The sequence below is a fragment of the Rhipicephalus sanguineus genome, chromosome 3, assembly GCF_013339695.2.
Source record: "Rhipicephalus sanguineus isolate Rsan-2018 chromosome 3, BIME_Rsan_1.4, whole genome shotgun sequence".
NCBI lineage: Eukaryota > Metazoa > Arthropoda > Arachnida > Ixodida > Ixodidae > Rhipicephalus > Rhipicephalus sanguineus.
This window is the reverse complement of record NC_051178.1, coordinates 25,094,366-25,116,278: the sequence shown is the minus strand read 5'-3', so window position 1 is coordinate 25,116,278 and position 21,913 is coordinate 25,094,366. Positions and strand designations below refer to the sequence as shown.

Below are 21,913 nucleotides of genomic sequence, written 5' to 3'. Positions count from 1 at the left end.
CGGCGTCTCGAGCACACATTTCCGGATGTTCTTGAGAGGCGCCCAGCCAGCGAACGGTCGAGAGTGAGGCGCGAGCGGACGGGAGAGTGGGGCGCAGGGAGGAGAGAGAGTGAACGGCGAGAGAAGGAGCGCCGAAGCACTGCACCTACCCTCTCCTACACTCCCTCGCACCACATGCTCCGGTTGCTAGGGGCGAGGATAAGCGCGCGCGCCCGCAGCTGTTGTTATGGGAGAGGGAGTGAGAGCGGAGAGATAACACCTGCCGGCGCGCGGACAACGCCGGACGCCTGACATAGCCCGACTAAGAAATGCATTCGCGTTTAAAAATTGAGGAGTCATTCCATACGATGAAGTTGGATGACCAGCGAAGCTGTTGAGCACATGACACAGAAGTGACTCACAATTTCTAACCATAGCCAACTGTGCAAACCACACCACTCACCACTGGTCGACTAAAAATGAAGAAGGGAACACAATGGCGGCGAACACCAATTAGATTCGTGCACGAAGCGCCAAGAGCATCCGGCAAGCCTGGACAAGACGACGCGTATAGCGGAGAATGTGGCACACACCGCCACTAAATGCGAAAGATCTGTCCAGAAAATTCCTCTTGAATTTGGCATATTTGGAAGTTATCCATTTCGGAAGTATAGAGTTTTTTGCCACGTTCTCCACTATATGAGTCGTCTTGTTCAGGCTTGCCGGATGCTCTTGGCGCTTCGTGCATGATCCTAATTGGTGCTCGCCGCCATTGCGTTCCCTTCTTCATTTTTAGTCGACCAGTGGTGAGTGGTGTGGTTTGCACAGTTTGCGTGCCTCGCATACCTCTTTGTTGATGCACTGGAAGTAACCCTATACCCGTACACAGTTTCGCTGTGACAAAAAAATGTTTAATAGTCGTGTCTGTACGTACAACCGTTTCTCAGCAATTGGCGAAGAATGTCTGTTCGCCCTAATTGTACAGCTTACATGTAATACATAATATAGGGGAAAAAGAAAGGGAAGCTTGCGGTAATGACCACCGCCACCCGTCATTGTCTTTCATTATATTACGGCAAACTACATGTTGCATTCATGTTCACTCGTACGGCGCGTCCAGCCCGAGCTGTGTGTTTGGTTACCGAATGTCGATGTAATATTTTAAATATTATGGCAAAATACAATTCTTATGAGCCGTTTTGATCACCATTATCATCATCAGCATGACTGCTCCCACTGCAGGGCGAAGACATCTCCCGTGTTTCTCCAATTAACCCGGTACGGTGCTTGTTGCGTCGGAGTTGTCCCTGCAAACTTAATCATCGACCAACATAACTTCCTGCCCCCCTCCCACGCTTGCCTATTCCTCGGGATCCAGTCCCTTACTCTTTATGAGGAGCGATTATCTTGTCTTCTCGCTGCATCCCCTACCCCTGCCCGTTTCGTCTGAGATCCTTAACCCCCGTTTGTTCCCTGACCGACTCTGCTCTCTCCTTGTCCCTTAAGGTTACACCTATCATTTTTCTTTCCATGGCTCGCTGCGTCGCCCTGAATTTAAGTTCACCCCTTGTCGTAAGTCTTCATATTTCTGCATCATAAGTAAGTGCGGGTAATATGCCCGTGACAATATATATCTCCCTCTTGAGGGATACTGGTAAAGTATACTTTAGCACTTATATTGCGCCATTAATATTACCCAAAAGAGAGTTTAATCAAGGTGATAACTTACAGCTCGTACTACTTCGATGCCAAACAATTATTACAAGCAACACGTACACATTTACCATCGACACATTTAAATGTAATCTGGGTGCGTGGCCGCTCGTTTTATTCTCTCCATTCTCGTGTGCAGCCACTACTGGGAGTTCTCGTCGTGTTCCAGCAAAGCGGAGACCAAGGCCTGCCGAGGGGAGGAGTTAGTCGATCGGTTGGAGCGCTTCTACCGCGAAGTGAGCGCCGAGCTGTGCGACGACCCACATCGTCGGTTGCTCAAGAGTGAGTACCTCGCTACTGCCTTCGTTTACTGTTAACGTTGCGTTCGGGCCTGTAAACGTGACAGCATTTATGCGCGTAGCACAAGAAGGCCTGCTTCGCTTTGTAAACTAGTAACTGACTGACTCAACAGCGTCCTCCACCGGCGAAATGTGCCAGTACACAGGCACTGCTTCTTTCCAAGCTTCTCCCTCCAGGCATGAGGTAGAAGAGGAAGAAGCTTATTAACCAAATGGTTAGGAAGCCTCAGAAAAAATTCGGCAGATTGTGGGAATCGGTTTCAAGCTAAGCAGCCGGCCAGCGATTGTATAAGATGCATTTTCACCTACTGCACCTGTGGGATGCAAGAAGAAGCCTGACCAAAAGATGGAAGCACAGAAGCGCAACCGCAAGCTCAAAATGAAAATCAAAGACTTAAAGGGACACTGAAGGCAAATGACAATTTATGTCAGAGTGAAAGCTCAATGTATGACAACGTCTAAAACGGCAATATTATCAACAGCAGTGCCCTACTTACCGAGAAATTAAACGAAATGTATCACACGATGAGCGCCACGAGTGGGACATTTTGGATGTGATCCCGATGACGTGAGAGAGTCTGACTACAATTAATCAATCGTAATCAAACTAGCTGCAATAAAAAAAAGAACCTTCCGTGCATCAAGAGACGTAATAAAAGGCTGCTTGCTCGTTTCTGTTTGATTCATGGAAAAAAGAACCTCTTTCGCGTTGCCATGGGGAACGGCGCGCGTGGTTCAAAGGTTCCGTTTTCGCCGAACTGCGCTTCGCCCGACGCCCTGCTTCGCTCACGCGGTCGCTTCTCAGGGGTTGTTTTGGTATCGCGTACTGCCGCGTGTGTTTTGCGCGCTCGTGAAAGTTGCTCTGACAGAAAGTTCGACAAAATGCCGCATGCATGTGAAGTTGCCGGATGCCCGAATGGCGCACGCCGCCAGTGCACGCCGCCGCGCAGTAAAGGCGGGCAACGTTGGGCACTGCAACAGTGACGTGAGATAGACCGCTTTCAGGCGGATGATTTAAAGTGCGCTAACGCAATTCGGACCACTAAAACGTGATTTTATTTCAAAATAAGCTCTTCCTTGGCAGAAAAGTAGCAATACGAGGTTTCTGGACCGCTATTTCAACAATCAACGTCGACTTAATATTGGCCTTTAGTGTCCCTTTAACACAAGTGGCCGAAGAATACGCTAATCAACTTTAACAGCCAACTGGGAACGCTTCTGTGGATCATTAAAGGGAACACTAGGGACAGTGAAAACGTGGAGCATCCTCAGAGCTATGATCAACCCCCTCAAAACAAGAGGCGAAGGACAAAAGAACTTGTAGAGATTGTTGAACTCATACCCAGGCACAAAAGACCAACTTCTTGAAGCAGTCCGTAGCAAATGCTTCGGTGATAGAGCCTCGATACCTCCATGCCACCTTGATTACAGTGGACACCCACACTCAGGAATGGATGAACCCTTCACGGAAGCAGAAGATACAGCAGCAATCGCCAGTACAAAACAGAACACAGGGGCAGGAGCAGATCAAATATCAAATTCCATGATCAGAAACGTGAACGATGAATCTATGACAGCCCTAACGAAGTTTATAAATGACCATTGGGAAAAAGCAGCGATACCACAGCAATGGAGACACGCTGTTATCATCGTGATCCCGAAACCAGGGAAGAAATTGGCTCTGGAAAACCTTGGGCCCATATCTATTACATTATGTAATAGCATGGAGAGCTGGGCGAGTTGGTTTGAGGACATTATTGGAAACATTTCGGCGCGCACACAATACACGAAAACGAAAGGCCAGAAGACAAACGGCCGCGAACTCAGAACTCAGTTTATTGAAGGAAGTACACGGAAGTACCCAGGGTAGCTCAAGAGCGCATGTGAGTAAAAAAAACCAAACAAACAAGCAAAAAGAAAACAAAAGAAGCACATCATGACAGTAATTTTGCAGAAGTGGCATCTACAACGTGCAGCAGAATGTAAAAGTCAAGTACGACTCAAAAAATTTCACCATCTCCCAACTAAAGGGAACCATGTGGGGATGCGAAGGAGCGCATGGGTCGACTTAAAGCTCCGTTCATCACGGGTACCTTGCCCGATGTTAACGCGTCCTTGCATGTGGAACGCACCATGAAATCACTGTAGTTGCTGTTGCTGTTACTCGTCCCGAACTTTTGTTGGAGCACGCCACGCGGGTTCATCGCGCGTCTGCAGAATCTCGTTCCCCGACGCCATCACGTCATTGCTGAGAGAGTGTAAGGGGGAGAGGCCACAGCGTCTTACCTAGCCCCTTACACAGGCTCGAACGCGACGTTTTGACTAGGATACAACGCGTTGGTTCATCGCGCTTCTGCAGAATCTCGTTCGCCGACGCCATCACATGATTGCTGAGAGAGTGTAAGGGGGAGAGGCCACAGCGTCTCACTCAGCCCCTTACACAGGCCCGAACGCGCTAGCGCGTGGCAGCACACATGGTTTTGTCTGCGTTACGCCAAGCTAGGACAGCATACGGCAGCCGGGGCCCCTAAAATGCTCTGCGCGTATCATCAAGGCGGTCGAAGAACAAGACGAAGAAGACTTCTCCTTGACGCGAGCGCGCGCTCAATATGTTACAGATGGCTATGGTAGGTTTTAGAAAGCGGTGAACTCCTTGTCTGTTAGTACAATCGATGGGTTGCTTACGCATTTATCAGCACACCTTCTGATATGAGAAGCTTCAACTATTTCCCGAGTTAGCTTGCCTTTGTGATAAAACAAAATGTTAGTGTCACACCACACAGGATGACATTGCCAGTTCCTGCAATGCTCGGCTAGGTGGGAGTGATTGCTATTGTCCAATGACTTCATATGTTCATTAAGGCGAGTGTTAATGCACCGACCAGTCTGACCTATATATACACGACGGCAGGTTAAGGGCAATAAATAAACTGCCCCTATCCTGCACGTCACGAACTTTCCGCTTTCTTCTGAAAAGGAAACACATATTTTCTTCTTAGTTTTTTGCCAAATTTTTGGTCCACCGCACGACAGATACGTTTAGTCTTGTTGGGTGCACAGAAAACAACCGCTACACCAAACCGATTGGCAATGTGCTTGAGCTCATGTGAAAAACGATTAAGGAATTTTTTTTTCGGCAAGAGTTTTTTCTTTATCTTTCTTTATATCTTTATTTCCGTCTCTCTGTTTGTTTCTTTCTTTCTTTCTCTCTCTATCTCTGTCCTCGTTCTAAGGCAGGCGAACAGTGCCACATACCTGTTAAGATGGTGATAGCTTTCGGCGATCGATTCACAAGGGACGGTTTGCTAAGCAGCTTCGCTTTAAAAAAAAATTCTTCAGGAACCCCTAATGGGAGAATGGTCTCCCATTAGGGGATCCTGTCAGTAACTCCTCAGGATCAAATAAAGTTCGCTGTCTGTCTGTCTGTCACAAGGCGGGATTCGAAACCACGTACCCTCGATCCGAAGGTGAGCGTCCTAACCACTCGGCTATCCAGGCACGCTAGCATAGCATAGCATAGCATAGCCTTGCATAGTATAGTATAGCAAGCTGGTGGGAAAGGGAAGTGAGCGTGAGGAGGAAAGATGTGATGGTGAGGAGGAGGGAAAGGAGAATGGGAGGGAGTAAAGCGTAGCACAGAAAGAATGACAAAGAGAGAAATAGAGACGACGAAACGCAGAAAAAAAGAGCGAGAGACAGAGAGAACATCAACGAAAGAGAGAGAAAGAACTAGAGAGAGAAGAAAAAGATAGAAAGAAAGAGGAAGCAAGCATCGCGTTCTCTAGCGACCAGATACCACACCACCTGGCTTAGCCACGCCCACCGACAGAAACATCGCTCGCAACGTCCGCTCTATAGTGCACAGAGTGGCTGCGTACTCACGAAGAGGAAGCCGCGCATTTCGAAGCTAGATGTGTTGGTCGACGGGGAGTACGAGCGGCGACGGGTCCGTGCTTCGCTGTGCCAAGCATTGCGCGACTTAGTGCAAACTGCCCGCAATTTTTTTAACACGAAAGTGTTTTATGACGGGGTCCACCAAGACTTTCATGACGTATTTCCGTCACGGAAGTACGTCAGCAAAATGAACGCCATCAGATGGAAAAGAAAACTATAAGAAAGACTTCCGTTGACGGGAATCGAACCCATGACCTCTCGGTCCGCGACGATGGCTGGCGGGCGTTTAGCCCCCTGAGCGACCGCCAAACACATTGCGGAGGCGACATGAATGCGTCTTTTATCTTTCACACTTGCCTCTCACAGTGCTCTTGGATGGATGAATGCTATGAGTGTCCCCTTTATAACGGGGCCACCAGGCTCGATAAAAACAAACAAAAAATGCGCCGCTGCAACGACCGTCCCATTCGGCGCGTTTCCAATACAGGTTTAATTTCGTCAACGGTTTAACACACCGTGACGTGGCGGCTTTAGCGCAAGCCTCGCTCATAGCATCCATCCATATCGACAAATAGCTCTCCGACGCTCGCCTGGCTGTCGCACCGCGTTCCCCGCTCGCCCTGCGAGAAGTAACGGCCAGGCTAGAGGGAAGACGCGGCGCGCGTAGCGTTTCTTTTTGCATTTCACGACGCTTTGAAGGAGTGCATATCGAGTATCAGTGCGTATTATTTGCTTGATGCCATCTTCGCGCGGGATTCACCATATGCGCTGTCCACGTATATGTTAAGAACGTCAGCTGCCGCAAGAGTTAAATCATGATCATGGACATTTGTCCTCGGTACGGAGATGTGCCACTATAGGCGTCAACGTGAGTGCGATGCGTCTATATCAAGCGATGCTATATGTGCCAAACAACAGTAGACATTTAACAAGCTCCCATAGACCAGTGCACTATAAACAATAAACTACTTCTGTGACGACACGTTTCACTTTTGTGTTATACCGATTCCTATGACAGAGGGATCAACCATCTTTTTTCGTTAAATCCGGAAGTTCGTAAAATCGAGGAAGGAAAAGTAGGGACACCCGAAAGACACCGTGACACTGTTTTTTCCAGTCAACCCATGCCTGCGCGTGTGAAAATTCCGCAAGGGCGGCCTGGACAAGGAGCCTCCCATGTTGCCCGGACATAGGGGGCACCATGCCAGAGCTGTGGAGGCCAGGTCACTTGAGGCCATGACAGGCTACCGATATGCAAAGACATATCGAAAAGATATACGAACCCTACTATATTGTCACGTGGTCGTGACGTCGACGAAGGCAGCAGTCAGCACGTCAGAGATGAAACTCTTTATTTGACCGAACTTGCGGATGGGAAACTGAAAGTCAAACTACAGCAATACACTGATAGTGGCGACCGTCGACCGTCGATCAACTGCTCATGGCTGGGACGCGCGTTCTTTTATACATCAGTCATCGAACTTTCCAGTCTTATCACTGGTGGTAGTGCATGCTCCGGAATAATCTAGTCTATTCGCGTCCTGCGGGCAATCTTAACAAAATGATCTACTACAATCGCGAAGCTTCCCGAACACTGCGGCACGGTCTGCGCCGAGCGTTGCTAACCATCCTTGCTGGTCAAACCCGAATACATCAAAATAAAACATGAAGCGGGCGTGGCAACAGAGCCCTACTTTTGTGTACCGCACGTTGTACGTGTGAGCTAATCATGAACTCAGGCTTGCACTTGATGTTTTGCACTCGGGTTTTTATACCTCACTACCTGCATATACGAGGACAAAACTGTTATTCTAACGTAATTAGGAGATTATAGTTTGGCAAAATTTTTTTATAACACTCACAATTACAGCATGACAGAGTTAGTAACGTTTAGGAACTCTTCACTTACGCAAAGCTCTACTAACCATGACACGGTAAGTAGTAACGACAAAATTTGCGACCTCTAAAAGATAAAACGTTAGCGAAAGGTAGTAAACGTGTCAAGGGGGTAGGAAATGTTGCCGTTACTACCTTTCTTTCGGTAGTTTTTAAAGAGTGTATGTCGATGTTTTTTTGAGCCACAGGTCCCATGATCTAATGCATCCTTCCGAGCTATTTGTCTAGAAAGATCTCTGTGCCGGCTTCGGTGAGCGCATAGGCACACCAATAATTCGCAGGTTTCGTGGTGGACGGTGACTGCAGCCCCCTGGACGTGATCAGACAGTGCATGGCACAACCTCTAGAGGAGTTCTCGAGCACAGGAAGCACGGCACCTGCTTGCAGGTGAGGCCTGTGTAGTCATACTGAGGAGGATTTCCAGCTAACGAAGACGAGACACCGCTGACCTGGCAACTGAAAGTCTATTCATAATTTTCGCTTTTTTATAGCAGTAGACAATACTCCTCACTATGTGCAACCAACTAACTCAGGCAAGCACTAATCCCATGTAGTCCTTCGCCTGCATCAATGTAGGTCCACAAGGGTAAGCAGTCCAGCCCAAGTAAAACAAAGACACCTTATGTTGCAACCATTCATTGCATTCAATGAAATCTATCAGAAAGTCACCACGTTCCTCCTTCGTGTCTATACCCCTGAAATAAATTTCTAGGGGGTAGCCACGAAAGAGGAACTAGGCAAGAGAAACAATGCAATCGACTCAAAACGTCAAAGCCGGTCCGTGTCAGAGCATAGGCTTACGCTTGTGTTCTCCTTAGCAATGGCCAAAGAGACTTTTCATGTTGCCTTGTGCGAGTACGGCAACATGCTTCTTAGAATAATCAGCATAGATGTGGAGGTTCACTGCAACAGAAAAAAATGCGGGAAGTTTGCACTAATTCGCACAAAGCTTGGCACAGCGAAGCACGGGCGCGTCGCCTCTCGCTGGGCAACCAAATTATCTATATTTTTCTAAAGAGCTGGCCGGCCTTCTTTGTTTCTCTTTAGTTTTTCTCTTCTTTTCCTCCCTCCCTTTCTTTTTCTCTCTCCTCTCTGCTTTTTCTGCCTTTCTTGTCTCAGTTTATCTCAATCTTTTTCTTTCTTTCTCTCTCTCTTTATTCCTAGTTCTTTCTCTTCCTTTCTATCTTTTTCTCTCTCTCTATTTCTTCCTTTCTCTTTCTTTTATTCTCTCCCTCTTTCTGCATTTCTTTCTGTCTATTTGTATATTTCTCATTTTTATATGATATGCTTTGCTCTCTCCCCTCCTCATTTCCCTCCGCCTCACCCTAACATCGTTTCTCCTCATCCTCACTTCCCTTTTCTGCTCCCCTGCTATACATATGTTACTACAATGCTATGTTATGTTCTGTCAGCGTGTCAGGACAGACGAGATAAAGAGAAAAGACATGGCTGATCCCTCTGTAATAGGAATCGATATAACACGAAAGTGAAACGTGTCTTCACAGACGTAGTTGAGCGTTTGTTGTGCATTCTTTTGCCCCAAGCGCGAAGGGATGAATGCTACAGTAAAAAATTGTAATGTCACGCGAAGAACGGCAAGCAGCTCCAAACTTGCAACGCGCAGCTCAAGCAGAAAGGGCGCACCGAACGAACATACACACGATGAGCGCGAACTAGCTTATTTCTGTTTGAGCATCGCGCTGCTTTCGCAAAAGCGGCCGCTGCGATGAGCCAAGTGACCTTCGTGCTCTGAACGCAAACTTGTGGTGAGAGCGCAAGACGTACACACCACCGCCATCACGAGATAAGCCCGTAAACGAGCGACCTCGCCCTGTAGAGGCGCGCGCTCATTCGCATGGGGCGACGACGTTTAAAGCGCGCTCTTCCAGCCCTTCGCGCCGTCTCGCTAGTGATAACGAAAACAGGCTGAAGTGCCACCGATCTCCGAGTATCGCCATCGGTAAATAGTGTATATAAAAAATCACACCATCTCCCGCTAAAGGGGACCATGAGGCGATGCGAAGCAGTTTCGGCATGTAGAGCCCGCGTTTCAGAGGTGGAGTGGAGAGGGGGAAAGGGGAAGTGGAGAGGGGGAATGGAGAGGGGGAGGGGTAATTGGAAGGAGAGATGTGATGTGGAGAGGGGGAAGGGAGAAGGGGAAAGGGGAGGAGAGATGGGAGGGGAGAGGAGGAGTTGAGAGGGAATGTGGAGAGGGGGTGGGAAAGGGAAATGAGAGGGAAAGAGAAGGGGAGAGGTGATGTGGAGAGGGAAAGGGGAGAGAGGGAGTGGAGAGGGGAAGTGGAGAAGGTTTGCGCATGCGCAGTAAGGGTGGTCACGCCGCACACCACCACCACTAACACTACCGGATTGAGCTCCGCCATAAGATGCTTCACATCTGATAGCTCGCCGTTAGCATGGCAAAGAACGTGCCGTCTGTGGCCGAATGGTTTCGCGCTCCGCGCTGCGGAGCGAGAGGTCGCAAGTTCGACTCCCGGTGACGGAACTTTTAGGGGCGAAGCTCCTTAAAGCGGCACCCGTTCGTCGCCGTCGTAGTGCGTAACCAGTCTTAACGCTAGTACCAGATCTTGACCTCCAAGGTGGTGCCGGTGGGAGATTTCTCCTGTGCGTTGTTGAAAAATAAAAATTCGCAGCGTGCGCGTTAACTAAAAGCCGAATTCTTCTGTCTCTCATTCCCCATTAGCAGCCATTGGCATGTTCCAGTAGGAAACGTTAGTAGAAGTGTAAGTGTTAGCTAAAAGCCGACTTCTTCTGTCTCTCATTCCCATTAGCAGCCGTTGTTTACCACCACGGTGTAAGAAAAATAATTTAGGTGTGGACACTCCGCCCGACGGCGCGTCCACATAATGTTCGCCTCTTTCCTCCTCTCGGCCCCCATGTCGCAGCGCCTCCCACGCAACCGCGGCCGGCGCATGTACTATAGAAGACGAGCTGCGTGCGTAGCGTCCGTAACGGCGTTGCGCACGTGAGAAGTGAGTGAGCAGAAAGACTGCTCACGCGCTGTAAGCAAGACGCCGCGCATTTACGTACGCAACGCTGTTAGGGACGCTATGTGCGTCGGGTGCGCCGTTTACACCATGGCCGTATGAAAACTCGCCGTGAAAAAATGCAGTGAGGTGAAAAAAACGCGCGTTCGCCTCGTCGCAATAGGTTTCTTAAGCCCCCATGTCGCAGCGCCCCCCACGAAACTGCGGCCGGCGCATGTATTAAAGGCGAACATTATCTGGACGCGCTCTCCTTCGCGGCGGGCGCAGAGTGTCCACACCTAAATTATTTTTCTTACACCGTGTTTACCACCAAGGTAGTGCCTGGTGAGATTTCTCCTGTGCGTGATAACAATAAAAATTTTCTTCAAAACGCCGATGATCGATGAAATAAACTAACGAAAGACGCCAGATGTTTTCTAAAAGCAAAACGAAAAGACGCCAGATGTTTCTAAAGCAAAACGAAAAGACGCCAGCTACTTAACGAAAGACGCCAGATGTTTCTCCTCTCCTACGGTCCCTCCCCCTAGCGTCGCGAGGCAGCGTCGCGGCAACGTCTTGATTGAAAAAAGTCACAGCATATCCACGGAGTGAATGATGATGAGTGGGCGAAGCTGCGGAGGTTCATCGGTAAACCGTGAATTTTCCGTGAATTCTGCCCAGTACACCATCACCGACGTGAGATCGGGCGCGTTTATACTAAAGGTTCGATGAGAGTTATGACGACTTGCAGCTCACTTTAATTTTACATGTACGTTGTGAATTTCCATTGTTTAATCACGCACAGGAGAAATCGCACACACGCACTCCCTTGGAGGTCAAAATCCAGTGCCTATATATATGGGGTGGTCAGTGAACGGTTGTGCAGCGCGAGCGGTCGGTTTTTTTAATCAAGACGCTGCCGTGACGCTGCCTCGCGACGCTGCCTGCGTCAGCGCCGCTGCGCCGCGAGGCAAGATAGGGGGGGGGGGACCGTAGGAGAGGAGAAACATCTGGCGTCTTTCGTTAAGCAGCTGGCGTCTTTTCGTTTTGCTTTAGAAACATCTGGCGTCTTTTCGTTTTGCTTTTAGAAAACATCTGGCGTCTTTCGTTGGTTTATTTCATCGATCAACGGCGTTTTGAACAAAATTTTTATTGTTTAATCACGCACAGGAGAAATCTCACCAGGCACTACCTTGGAGGTAAACAATGGCTGCTAATGGGAATGAGAGACAGAAGAAGTCGGCTTTTAGCTAACACTTACACTAACTTTTCCTGCTGGAACATGCCAATGGCTGCTAATGGGGAATGAGAGACAGAAGAATTCGGCTTTTAGTTAATGCGCACGCTGCGAATTTTTTATTGTTCAATAACGCGCAGGAGAAATCTCCCACCGGCACCACCTTGGAGGTCAAGATCTGGTACTAGCGTTAAGACTGGTTACGCACTACGACGGGGACGAACGGGTGCCGCTTTAAGGAGCTTCGCCCCTAAAAACCGACCGCTCGCGCTGCACAACCGTTCACTGACCACCCCGTATATATAGGCACTGGATTTTGACCTCCAAGGTAGTGCGTGTGTGCGATTTCTCCTGTGCGTGATTAAACAATGAAAATTCACAGCGTACATGTAAAATTAAAGTGAGCTGCAAGTCGTCATAACTCTCATCGAACCTTTAGTATAAACGCGCCCGATCTCACGTCGGTGATGATGTACTGGGCAGAATTCACGGAAGATTCACGGTTTACCGATGAACCTCCGCAGCTTCGCCCACTCATCATCATTCACTCCGTGGATATGCTGTGATTTTTTGTCTGGGTTTTTTCTTTGCCAACTGTTAGTCTTTCTATTTTACAATGTCATATCCGTCCATGAAGAGTGGTAAGCGCGACTAGACAGGGACGAAGAAAGAAAACAGACAAGGACACAGCGCTACTTTCAACTGTTTTTATTTTCGCTCGAACCGATAAATATATACCGAACGAGCGGAAACAACAGAAACAACAAATGGACAATCAGTGGTTATATCGCTGAACCGAACACGGGTACAGGACAATATCACGACACAGCAAAAGCATTGACGCGACAAAGCAAGATATTGCAACTCTTTTTGTGAAAGCGAGAGGGAAGGCTGACTAACCCACATTTCTTCTAATCTATTAATCTCATAGGCCTCAACAATTTCTCTAGTCATTTTACTATGCGCCTTATACAGGATACAGGTGTTTTCAAACAAGGGCATGCCGCCACAATCTCGGCAATGAATGCCCAAATGACCTGAGATTGCTTTTGTGACGTTATAGTGATGCTCTTTCAGTCTCTCGTTAATACATCTGCCGGTCTGACCAACGTACGTCCTTTTACACGAAAGCGGAATGGCGTAGACAACGTTGCGAGTACAGGTTACAAAAAGTGTTCGGTGACTTATAGGACATGCATTTACCTTGTTACTCTCTGAATGTTACTCTCTGTTACTCTCTCATATCCGTGACGGAAATACGTCAGTAGAGCCGTGGTGGACCCCGGCATAAAACACTTTCTTGTTAAAAAAGCAAGGGTTGACGAGTGGTCAAGACCCTCGCCTTCGGATTGCGGGTGCGCGTTCGAATGCCGTCGCCTCATGAGTATTTTTAAATGCGAAGCATTTCTTATCGAACCTTTGGCACTTTGAGCGTTTCTATCTATCTATCTATCTATCTATCTATCTATCTATCTATCTATCTATCTATCTATCTATCTATCTATCTATCTATCTAGCCGCCTACGTCTGGGTGCTCTCATGATCGCCTCCTTAACTTGGTGTAGACCAAAATTGGCATGGGAGGGTAAAAGAATTTGACGAATATAATTGTTCGGTCACGACATGAATAACGTGAAAATCCTGTCGCGTACATCGTCAAACCCTTTCCACTAGACACGTGTGGCACATACCCGCTTACCACTGGCCGCGGTGTACGGGTATGCGCCACAGCTGATTGACAGTTTACATGTACCCAGGAACGCCGAGAAGAGATATTGGTAACTTACATGCTAGAGCATTAAGGAAAACCAACATCGGCACCGTTGACTCGACGAATGGAAAGAATGAAAATTAGGATCCCAGCAGGAATAGAACCCAAGCATTCTGCGTGGCAATCGGGTATTCTACCACTGAGCCACGCCAGGTCTATAAACTGGTTTGGAAAAACAGCCTACGCAGACGTAATATCGGTGGAACGTCAATTGTGGTTGTGGTGCTTGCTATCTAATTTTACAAGAAAGCAATAAACACTACATGATACTCCTACGATGTGTACTCCTGCGATACAGGCGTCATACCAGATTAACGTCTGTGGCTCCAGTTTAGTCTCCGCTTTTATAGCAGTCTAATGAACATTACGTCTGCATTCCTATGATTCAGCAAGCTATATTGCTCGAGCCCGTAGGAATACATTAAAGAAAGTTACGTACGATATCCATATCACTGCACCGTACAGTGCACTTCGTCCACCGGAACGACGCAGTGTCCACTTCATTTCTTACGAGGCTGGGCGATGGCCTGATGCTGACCGAGGATGATGCCAGATTGATTGACAGCCGCTTTGTAGACTAGGCTACGTAGGCCACGTACGCCCAGGTAGTCTACGAATACGACAAACACCATCCACTGATGTTGGTCTACGTAGCACTATCCAGGCCTTCCAGCCTCGACGGCATATACCTCACCAACGCGAAGGGTGGCTTCACGTTCCGACATGTCGCCGGCTCTATCGACAGAGAACTTGTCGACAAAATTACCGAGGCATCCACGGATTCCAACAGCTCTACTATACGACATACTTCACTACACATGGACCCCTCGTCACTACTATCAAGACCGAATCCTATAACAAGTCATGACCAGCTACTGGTGCTCACTGGTCACGGTGATGATGCCCTTGTTCAAGAACTGTCAAGTACTTCTTCCACACATGCACACGGGTTCGTGAAACATGCGTGCGTTCTCGGGACAACTATAAGCACTACATATCAGCTTACCGCTTCTCGTATTGATAATACCCACGTTGCCATTGGCAGCGTTACCCAACTGTAAACAACTGTTATATAACACATATGCAGCTCTTCAACATATATGTGTGCGTATAAAATTTATACAAATCTCTAGCGTCCTTTTGTAACGTGTCACTCAAAAAAGAATTACACCACAGTAACCTTCCCGCCGCATGCTTCGCATAACATCGACTCCCATGGTACGTGGGATCTGCCGAACTTTTTTAGACAAGAATTTCTCTTTCTTTATATCTTTCTTCTGGCTCTCTGTTTCTTTCTCTCTTTCTTTCTTCTCCCTCCTCCTCACCCTCACATCTCCCCTTCGCTTTGTGCTTCCCCTTGCTATACGCTGGACAAATCGGCGCACGTGTCCTGGGAGCGAAGCAGAAGATGTGTCGGTTCATGATGATGATAGTTTTGGGTCACGACATTTTACGCCGTGTTAGACATGTGCGCCACCGCCGCACATGTGTGAGGCTCGCCGAGCCTCGCGAACAGCTTCGCTGTTATGTTTCCCAGATCAGATAACTCCCTCGCGCTTAATTAAGTTATTGCGAGCGGAAATGTTAAGCCATCGTGTTATCTCGCAATCTCGAAGTGATGAATGGATGGATAAGAAAGGTTATGGCGGTTATTTTAGGGCGCACGTCAGCGCGCAGCCGGCCGCTCCCACGTCAGGATAGAGGGACCGAGCCACTCTGCCGCGTCGCGGGCCCGTTGTACAGCCCATAACTGTTCATCGTGGTTTGGGCTGCGTAGAACCGCATCCCAGCATCAAGAAGTGTTGCTTTCATCGCCGCTAGCACATCGCTAGAGCGTGTGATCTAAGTTCGCTGAGTCATGGCATAGTGCACATGCATTTGTTGTCGGAATTTCTAGGTAAACCCTATAAAGAAGTAGGGGGTTTGGGCGTGCCCCCGTCTGTAGGTGTCTTAGTGTTAAAGCCTGAGGCCTAATGAGTTTAGAATGTGGGAGGGGGTAGATCCTCCGAGCCAAATAAGAATGCTTAGTAAGTTCGTTGCACGAGGAAGGGGGGTCCCGATTGTATGTACTCCCAACGTCACGTTGCCCGGCATCTACGCGGTAAATTATCTCTCGCGCGGCATTGCGAGCCGACTCGTTGAACAGATCAAGCCACACGCAGTGATCTGGTTTCCAGCCCACATGGTACAGATCGAGGCTACCCCGCCCAACCCCGTGCAAATTAATCATTAATCTTCAGTTTTACGCGAACACAAGTGCCATCTTAAAAACCCCGCATAACGCGAGTATCCACTGCTTCTAGAAGCATGCAATTTCTCTTAACGTGCGAAACAGCGCACATAAATACGACAAAAAGAGACACAATTCCACACGACCGCCGCTGTTTCTGTGGGGCAGAAAACGCCCATTTCCCGCAGCACTACCCTCTGGAGAACACGACATGCAACGTGCAAGGCGCAACCTCGTTTACGAGTCCTCTTTTTACCAAATTTTTTTCTTGCACTTGGTACATGTTCCCTTTCCTTGCGCATTCGCTCTCCAAAGCCTCCATTACCGTCAGTACGAGCCGTGCAGGGCGGACGGAGCAAACAAAGAGCGCACCACAGTGCACCTGCTTTGGAAGCCCCGCTCGTCTCGATCAACGCTATGCGTCCTGGTCCTGTGGCAAAATGCATGTGATGCGACAGATATAAAGCTGCAAAGTTGTGCCAGTACCAGCTGACGGCTTACGCAAAACAGCCATATCGTAGGTATTGCGACGTTCGGGTTACGAACGTTTAATTCCGGTTCTATTGCACATCAAATGACAATTCTTTTAAGTCTCGCTGTACATGACGGTCTGTACATGGCTTGTCGAGTGAACGAAGCAACGAACGAACATGATTGCTCTAATTGTTCGTGTTTTATTGCCGTTCGTAAAAATAACGTAACTACGCGATCAGTGTATTCAGTGCATCGCGCTATCATTTGAACAGCCTGAACTGTTAATAATTCCTCATACTTGCTTTTGTGAGCTCCAGAAACACGTAAAAACCTAAAAGTTCACTTTAACAAGTGCTAGTGTTCTCCACCTGCACAAGTTGTCCCTCAACTGAATTTCTCCCTCAAAGCCTTACATTCAATGCATCCTAATGTACCTCAAACGCCTGAACTGTCTGTCTTTCCTCATGCTTGCTCTCGTCAGCTTTATAAAAATGCAAAAACCTAAAGGTTCACTTTAGCACGTGCTAGTTGTCTCCACCTGCACAATTTCGGAGTAGTGAGATGTTGTGGCCACAGATCCGAGCGCCTTCGTCACCAAACTGGTTAAGAGGTAGCGCAATTGATAAATATCGCAAAGGGCGGGTAATTGAAAATTTATGGAAAGAGCACGAAAGACATGCTTTTAATGGAGCACTGTCCAGCGGACAAAATATGTGACATAAAAAAGCACAAGTTTACTAATTGTGCGGTTACACCAACTCGCCTAACAGTGACTACTTTCGATCGAGAGCACTGGCCAGATAACGTTGTTTTAGCTATGAGTAAACACTGAACTACGGCTCATCAACAGCAAGTAGACACTCTGCAGCTGTGCTAACATGAGTGCACCTCTCGTTAGTTACTTGCGTTTCTAACTGTGGCATGACTGCCAAGACCTCATTTGTCTCAGCCTTTACTTGGCTTTATATACGCTTATCTTACATGAAGCTCAATGAGACCACCTGTAAAGGCTAGTCAACCATTAATTTTAAGAAAGTTAAAAATTGGTTAAACTTGCACTGCGCAAGGCTTGAAACAGCGAAACGGGACGAAGACTAATATGGTTGCTTCTAAGTTGTTTCTAGGTTGTTTATAGGTCGTTACTAGGCTAGTGATGCTAGGTTGTTTGTACGTTGATTCTCGGCGCGTAGAGGTTCGATTTTAACCACAGACAGTCACAGATGCCCAAACTCCAGAAACAGAAGCTCGCGCTGAAACCAAGCGTTCGCACTTCTCGTAGATCTACGGGCTGCTTATTCTAGTTGTAGCTAGCCAGAACTTAGTTGTAGCGAGGTTGAACTCGGTAGAAGTTTGCTATATCTTAGTTAAGCTTGATGTGGCTAGGTTAAGCTTGGCTATATGAGGTTGGCCTTGGTAGTAGCTAGGTACAAATTGGCTATATCGACGTTAAACTTGGTGTGACTAGGTTGAGCTTGGTATTAGCTAGGTTCGGCCAAGGCTACGCCTAGGTGGTTATTCCGGTAGCACCACCTACCGATTTCTGTGCCACATACCCGTTTATGATAATGATAGTTATCTAATAGGCCGCACAGTGGCACATACCCGTTCGATGACGATAGTTTCTCTCTTCATTTTTAGTAGACCAGTGGTGAGTAGTAGGAGTTACCCAATTTCTGTGGCACATGCCCGTTTATGATGATGATAGTTTTCGCGTAGGCCACATGGCACATACCCGCAGGTTGCACATTTTACTGCTAGCTTAATTGCCATCCCTTCCCATACCGGGAACAGGGGCACACGCTTCGCGTACACCCCTGTCCGGCAGAGCAAAGCGGTAGAGGCACGACCTACCCATTGCGCACCTGGCTTTGAACTTTCGAGAAACGGCGCGCGCGGAACCAGCGAACCCTCCTTTCCCTTCTGCGGAGGGACGGAGCGCTTGGGAATGGCTGGTAGAGTGGCGTGATGCGGTGTGCCACATGCGAGAGCGGCGGGCTTCCGGCCGTCAGCAGCGGGTGAGGAAGAGAACCAGTCGCCCATGAGCGAGACTGTGATTTTTCGCCCGACGCCGGCTTCATCCGACCTCGCAAGTCAGTCTATAACAGCTTCGCTTGAATAGTTCCCTGCACGCAATACAATTTTATGGAGGCTAGAGAAGGCGGTCACAGACGAAGGGTGGTGATTCACAATGCGTTCACAATGCGACTCCTATGCCTGACCACCATTCCGAGCCTATTATTTGAACAAAGAAGCGCAGCCTGACTTCTTTGGTAAGCCAGTATCTTTAGAGAGATAAGTCCATCGACTGTCGCTCGAACGATACGAAAGAGAGTACGTCTTTCGCAGTGCCTTAGAGCGGCAGCTGGTGCGGTGCTTGTCGGAGCCGGCCAGCGTGTGTAATGGACCCGTAGAGCGGACCGCACTTGCCACTCGCTCAATCGCCGCCTTCCTGCGTTGGCACGGATGCCAGAACGGAGCTGGGGTGCAGCACATGACTAGTCCTCGTAAGTCAACTGCTATGCGCATTACGCTGAGGGTTGAGAGATTTCGAAGCTTTCTATAGCCAGTGCCTTGAGTACTGGTCGACCTGGAGCAGTAACCTGCCTAGCTCCCGTGCAGACTATGACGTCACGCTGATGCTCTTTACTGAATAAAATGATGGGTTTCCTGGAAAGAGTCATGCATTTCCTCTGAAGTGAACATCTACATAGCGCGAACTTCAGGGACGAAAGACAGGAGAATGCGACACACACAAGCGCTAACTTCCAACTGAATTTTATTGAAGAACACATGAATATATAGGGTAACACCACGCCTGCGCAGCTTCACATCCACGTAACCACATTCACTCCTAAGTTGTTATCTATTTTAACTGACTTACTAGTTCGAAATAATTGAAGTCTACACGTGAGTAAGGATATAATGGAAAAAACTGTATTACACGCACTCGAACAAAACAACACACGTCTTCTTTTCTCAAGTTCAGTGTCCAGACTGCCCCACCCAACCAACTTCTTTTCATGGGGAGAAGGGAGCGCACTCTCTCCTGTCTGGGTTCGCGCTCCACGGTGCGCCTGGCTCTCGTCTGTCAACGGTGCCATGTTCGCAGTCGCAGGTTCTTGAAGAGACGGCCTTTCGTTTGGTGTTATTTGGTTTGCCCGTCTGGCTTTGGTGTTCTATCGTTTTATTACATCCTCCCCCCCCCAAAATGAGCTTTGATCATTTTACTTCTGTCTCCAAAGGGTAGAGCAGTTGTACCGGACGTCGCAGAGTGATTCCCGTGGACAACTTTACAGCACAAGAACGCACTGCTCCGTCACGGCCTTTGAAAACTTCGACCACTCTTCCTGTTTTCCACATATGTGGCTTTGCGTGGTCTTCGTGGACAATCACAATGTCGCCTACCGTAAGGGAATTGTCCTGTCTTGACGATATTAGGTGCGCGGAGCGCAACTGTAGCAGGTATTCCCTTTGCCATCGGTTCCAAAAGGCGTTGACAAGTGATCGTCGGTACCTCCATCGCCGGTTAATGTCAGCTGCTGTAGAAGTGGGAACAGCGCTTAACTTGGAGGCGGGTAAAGCTATCAGTCTCTTTCCTGTCAACAGATGGGATGGTGTAAGCACTGACGCCTCACCTGGCTCCTCTAGGACATAGGTGAGTGGGCGCGAGTTTATCGCTGCCTCCACATCCGCCAAGACTGTAATGAGCTCTTCAAATGACAGGCTTTGACGTCCGAGAACTTTTCGCAGGGAAACCTTCACGGACTTTACCATTCGCTCCCACCAGCCTCCCCACCAAGCTGCCTTTTCTATTATGAATTTCCACGTGATGCGCTGAGAGCCGCAGTAGTCTTGAATGCCACGACTGCGAATAATTTTCCAGATGCTTCGCACTTCCCTCGATGCCTTCTTAAAGGTCAAAGCGTTATCGCTGTAAATAGTCTGCGGTAGACCCCTGCGCGCTACGAAGCGTCGAAGGGCCAGCAGAAAACATTCAGTTGCAAGGCTGGAAATTAACTCTAAGTGCACTGCTCTCGTCGTTGCGCAGGTGAACAAGGCGATGTAACTCTTTGCGCTTGACGTTTTACTTTTGGTGAAAAGAGGGCCGGCAAAGTCGATGCCCACAACTTGAAAAGGTTCGCTCCGGTTCACTCTGTCACCTGGTAGGGGAGCTGTAGGTGCTGTGGCCGGTTTGAGTCGGTGCTTGGCACACAGAGAGCATCGTGATATCACTTTCTTCACTAGCTGCCGACAACACGGAATCCAGTAACATTCGCGCAGTTCAGACATAGTGCTGAGACCGCCTCCGTGAAGAGTTCGAAGATGAGCTGCAACTACTATAAGTCTGGTTACGACATGATCTTTCGGAAGAAGGATTGGATGCTTGACGTCTTCGGATGCCTTTGAAAATTGAAGACGACCTTTCACGCGCAACAATCCCTGTGCGTCAAGGAAAGGCTGAAACTGTGCTATTGGTGAGTTCACCGTCAGGCTCTCTCCCCGAGAAACTGTTCCAATCTCTTGCTCGTAGTATTTACGTTGCGCATGTCGAATCCAGTGGTTGCTGGCCTCTTGAATCTCGTCCGCTGTGAGATATGCTGGGTTACTCCCATTGTGACGTCGGCAGTTTCTCACAAACCTCATGACCCACGCGGTTACTCTTATCAGACGTGTGTAACTGCTAAACTTTTCTGCTTTTAGCAAAAGGGTCATTTCAGTTATTCCTGTAAGCAGCTGAACTGCGTTCTTCCTCTTTTCGTTGTCCGCTTCATGGCTGTGACACGCATTATCAAATTCTTCCACAAGTTCCTTGCTGCGACACAACCTCTTTGTAAGACTTTTCAGCCATTTCATAGCCATTTCTCGGTTATCTGCCAAGTCGCTAGAAGTTTCTTTCCACGGAAGTGACACTTCATAGCGTTCACCTTTTCTTTCCACGCTGCTCAGAGCGTGGTTGATGCTTTCTTGCTTCACGCTCTCTTCATTGGTGATTCCAATGGCATCCAGTTCCCAAAACTTTTGCAGTATAGTTTGATCTTTGGTGTCGCTTTCCAGACCAATCTTTAAAATGCAGACATTTGTCGCCATGGTCAGAGAGCTGTTGAGACTGAACGGACCCTGGAATGTCCAACCAAACTTTGTATGGATAGCTGCTAAACCGTTGTTGTCTGCACAGCGGCGGACTTGCCCTGACAGTAAGTTCCACAAATGATCCGCTCCAATCAACAGTGCAATTCCTGGAACCGCTGGCATTCCTGGATAAATGAGCTTGTCAGCGATAAGTCCTCCATTACACTCAATTTCCTGCACAAAAGCATGGTCAACCGGAACTGGTGCAACGTCTTTGCATATGAATGGAACTTCTACGGCCTCAATGGTTATTTCGCTGTCGCTGTATTGACTACGCAAGCGCAGTTCAACGATTCGGAATGTTTC

At 48.3% G+C, this 21,913-nt stretch overlaps 1 protein-coding gene across 1 annotated transcript in view; it reads left to right on the top strand.

The window, feature by feature from the left end:
* The window catches only part of LOC119386503 (uncharacterized), a 35,898-nt gene that overhangs the window by 1,042 nt on the left and 12,943 nt on the right, over positions 1 to 21,913 (top strand). Inside the window, exons 3-5 of the mRNA XM_037653769.2 lie at positions 1,832 to 1,974; positions 8,063 to 8,168; positions 18,824 to 18,981. Coding sequence (XP_037509697.2) covers positions 1,832 to 1,974; positions 8,063 to 8,168; positions 18,824 to 18,981 — 407 coding nt within the window. The remainder of the gene's footprint in view (positions 1 to 1,831; positions 1,975 to 8,062; positions 8,169 to 18,823; positions 18,982 to 21,913) is intronic.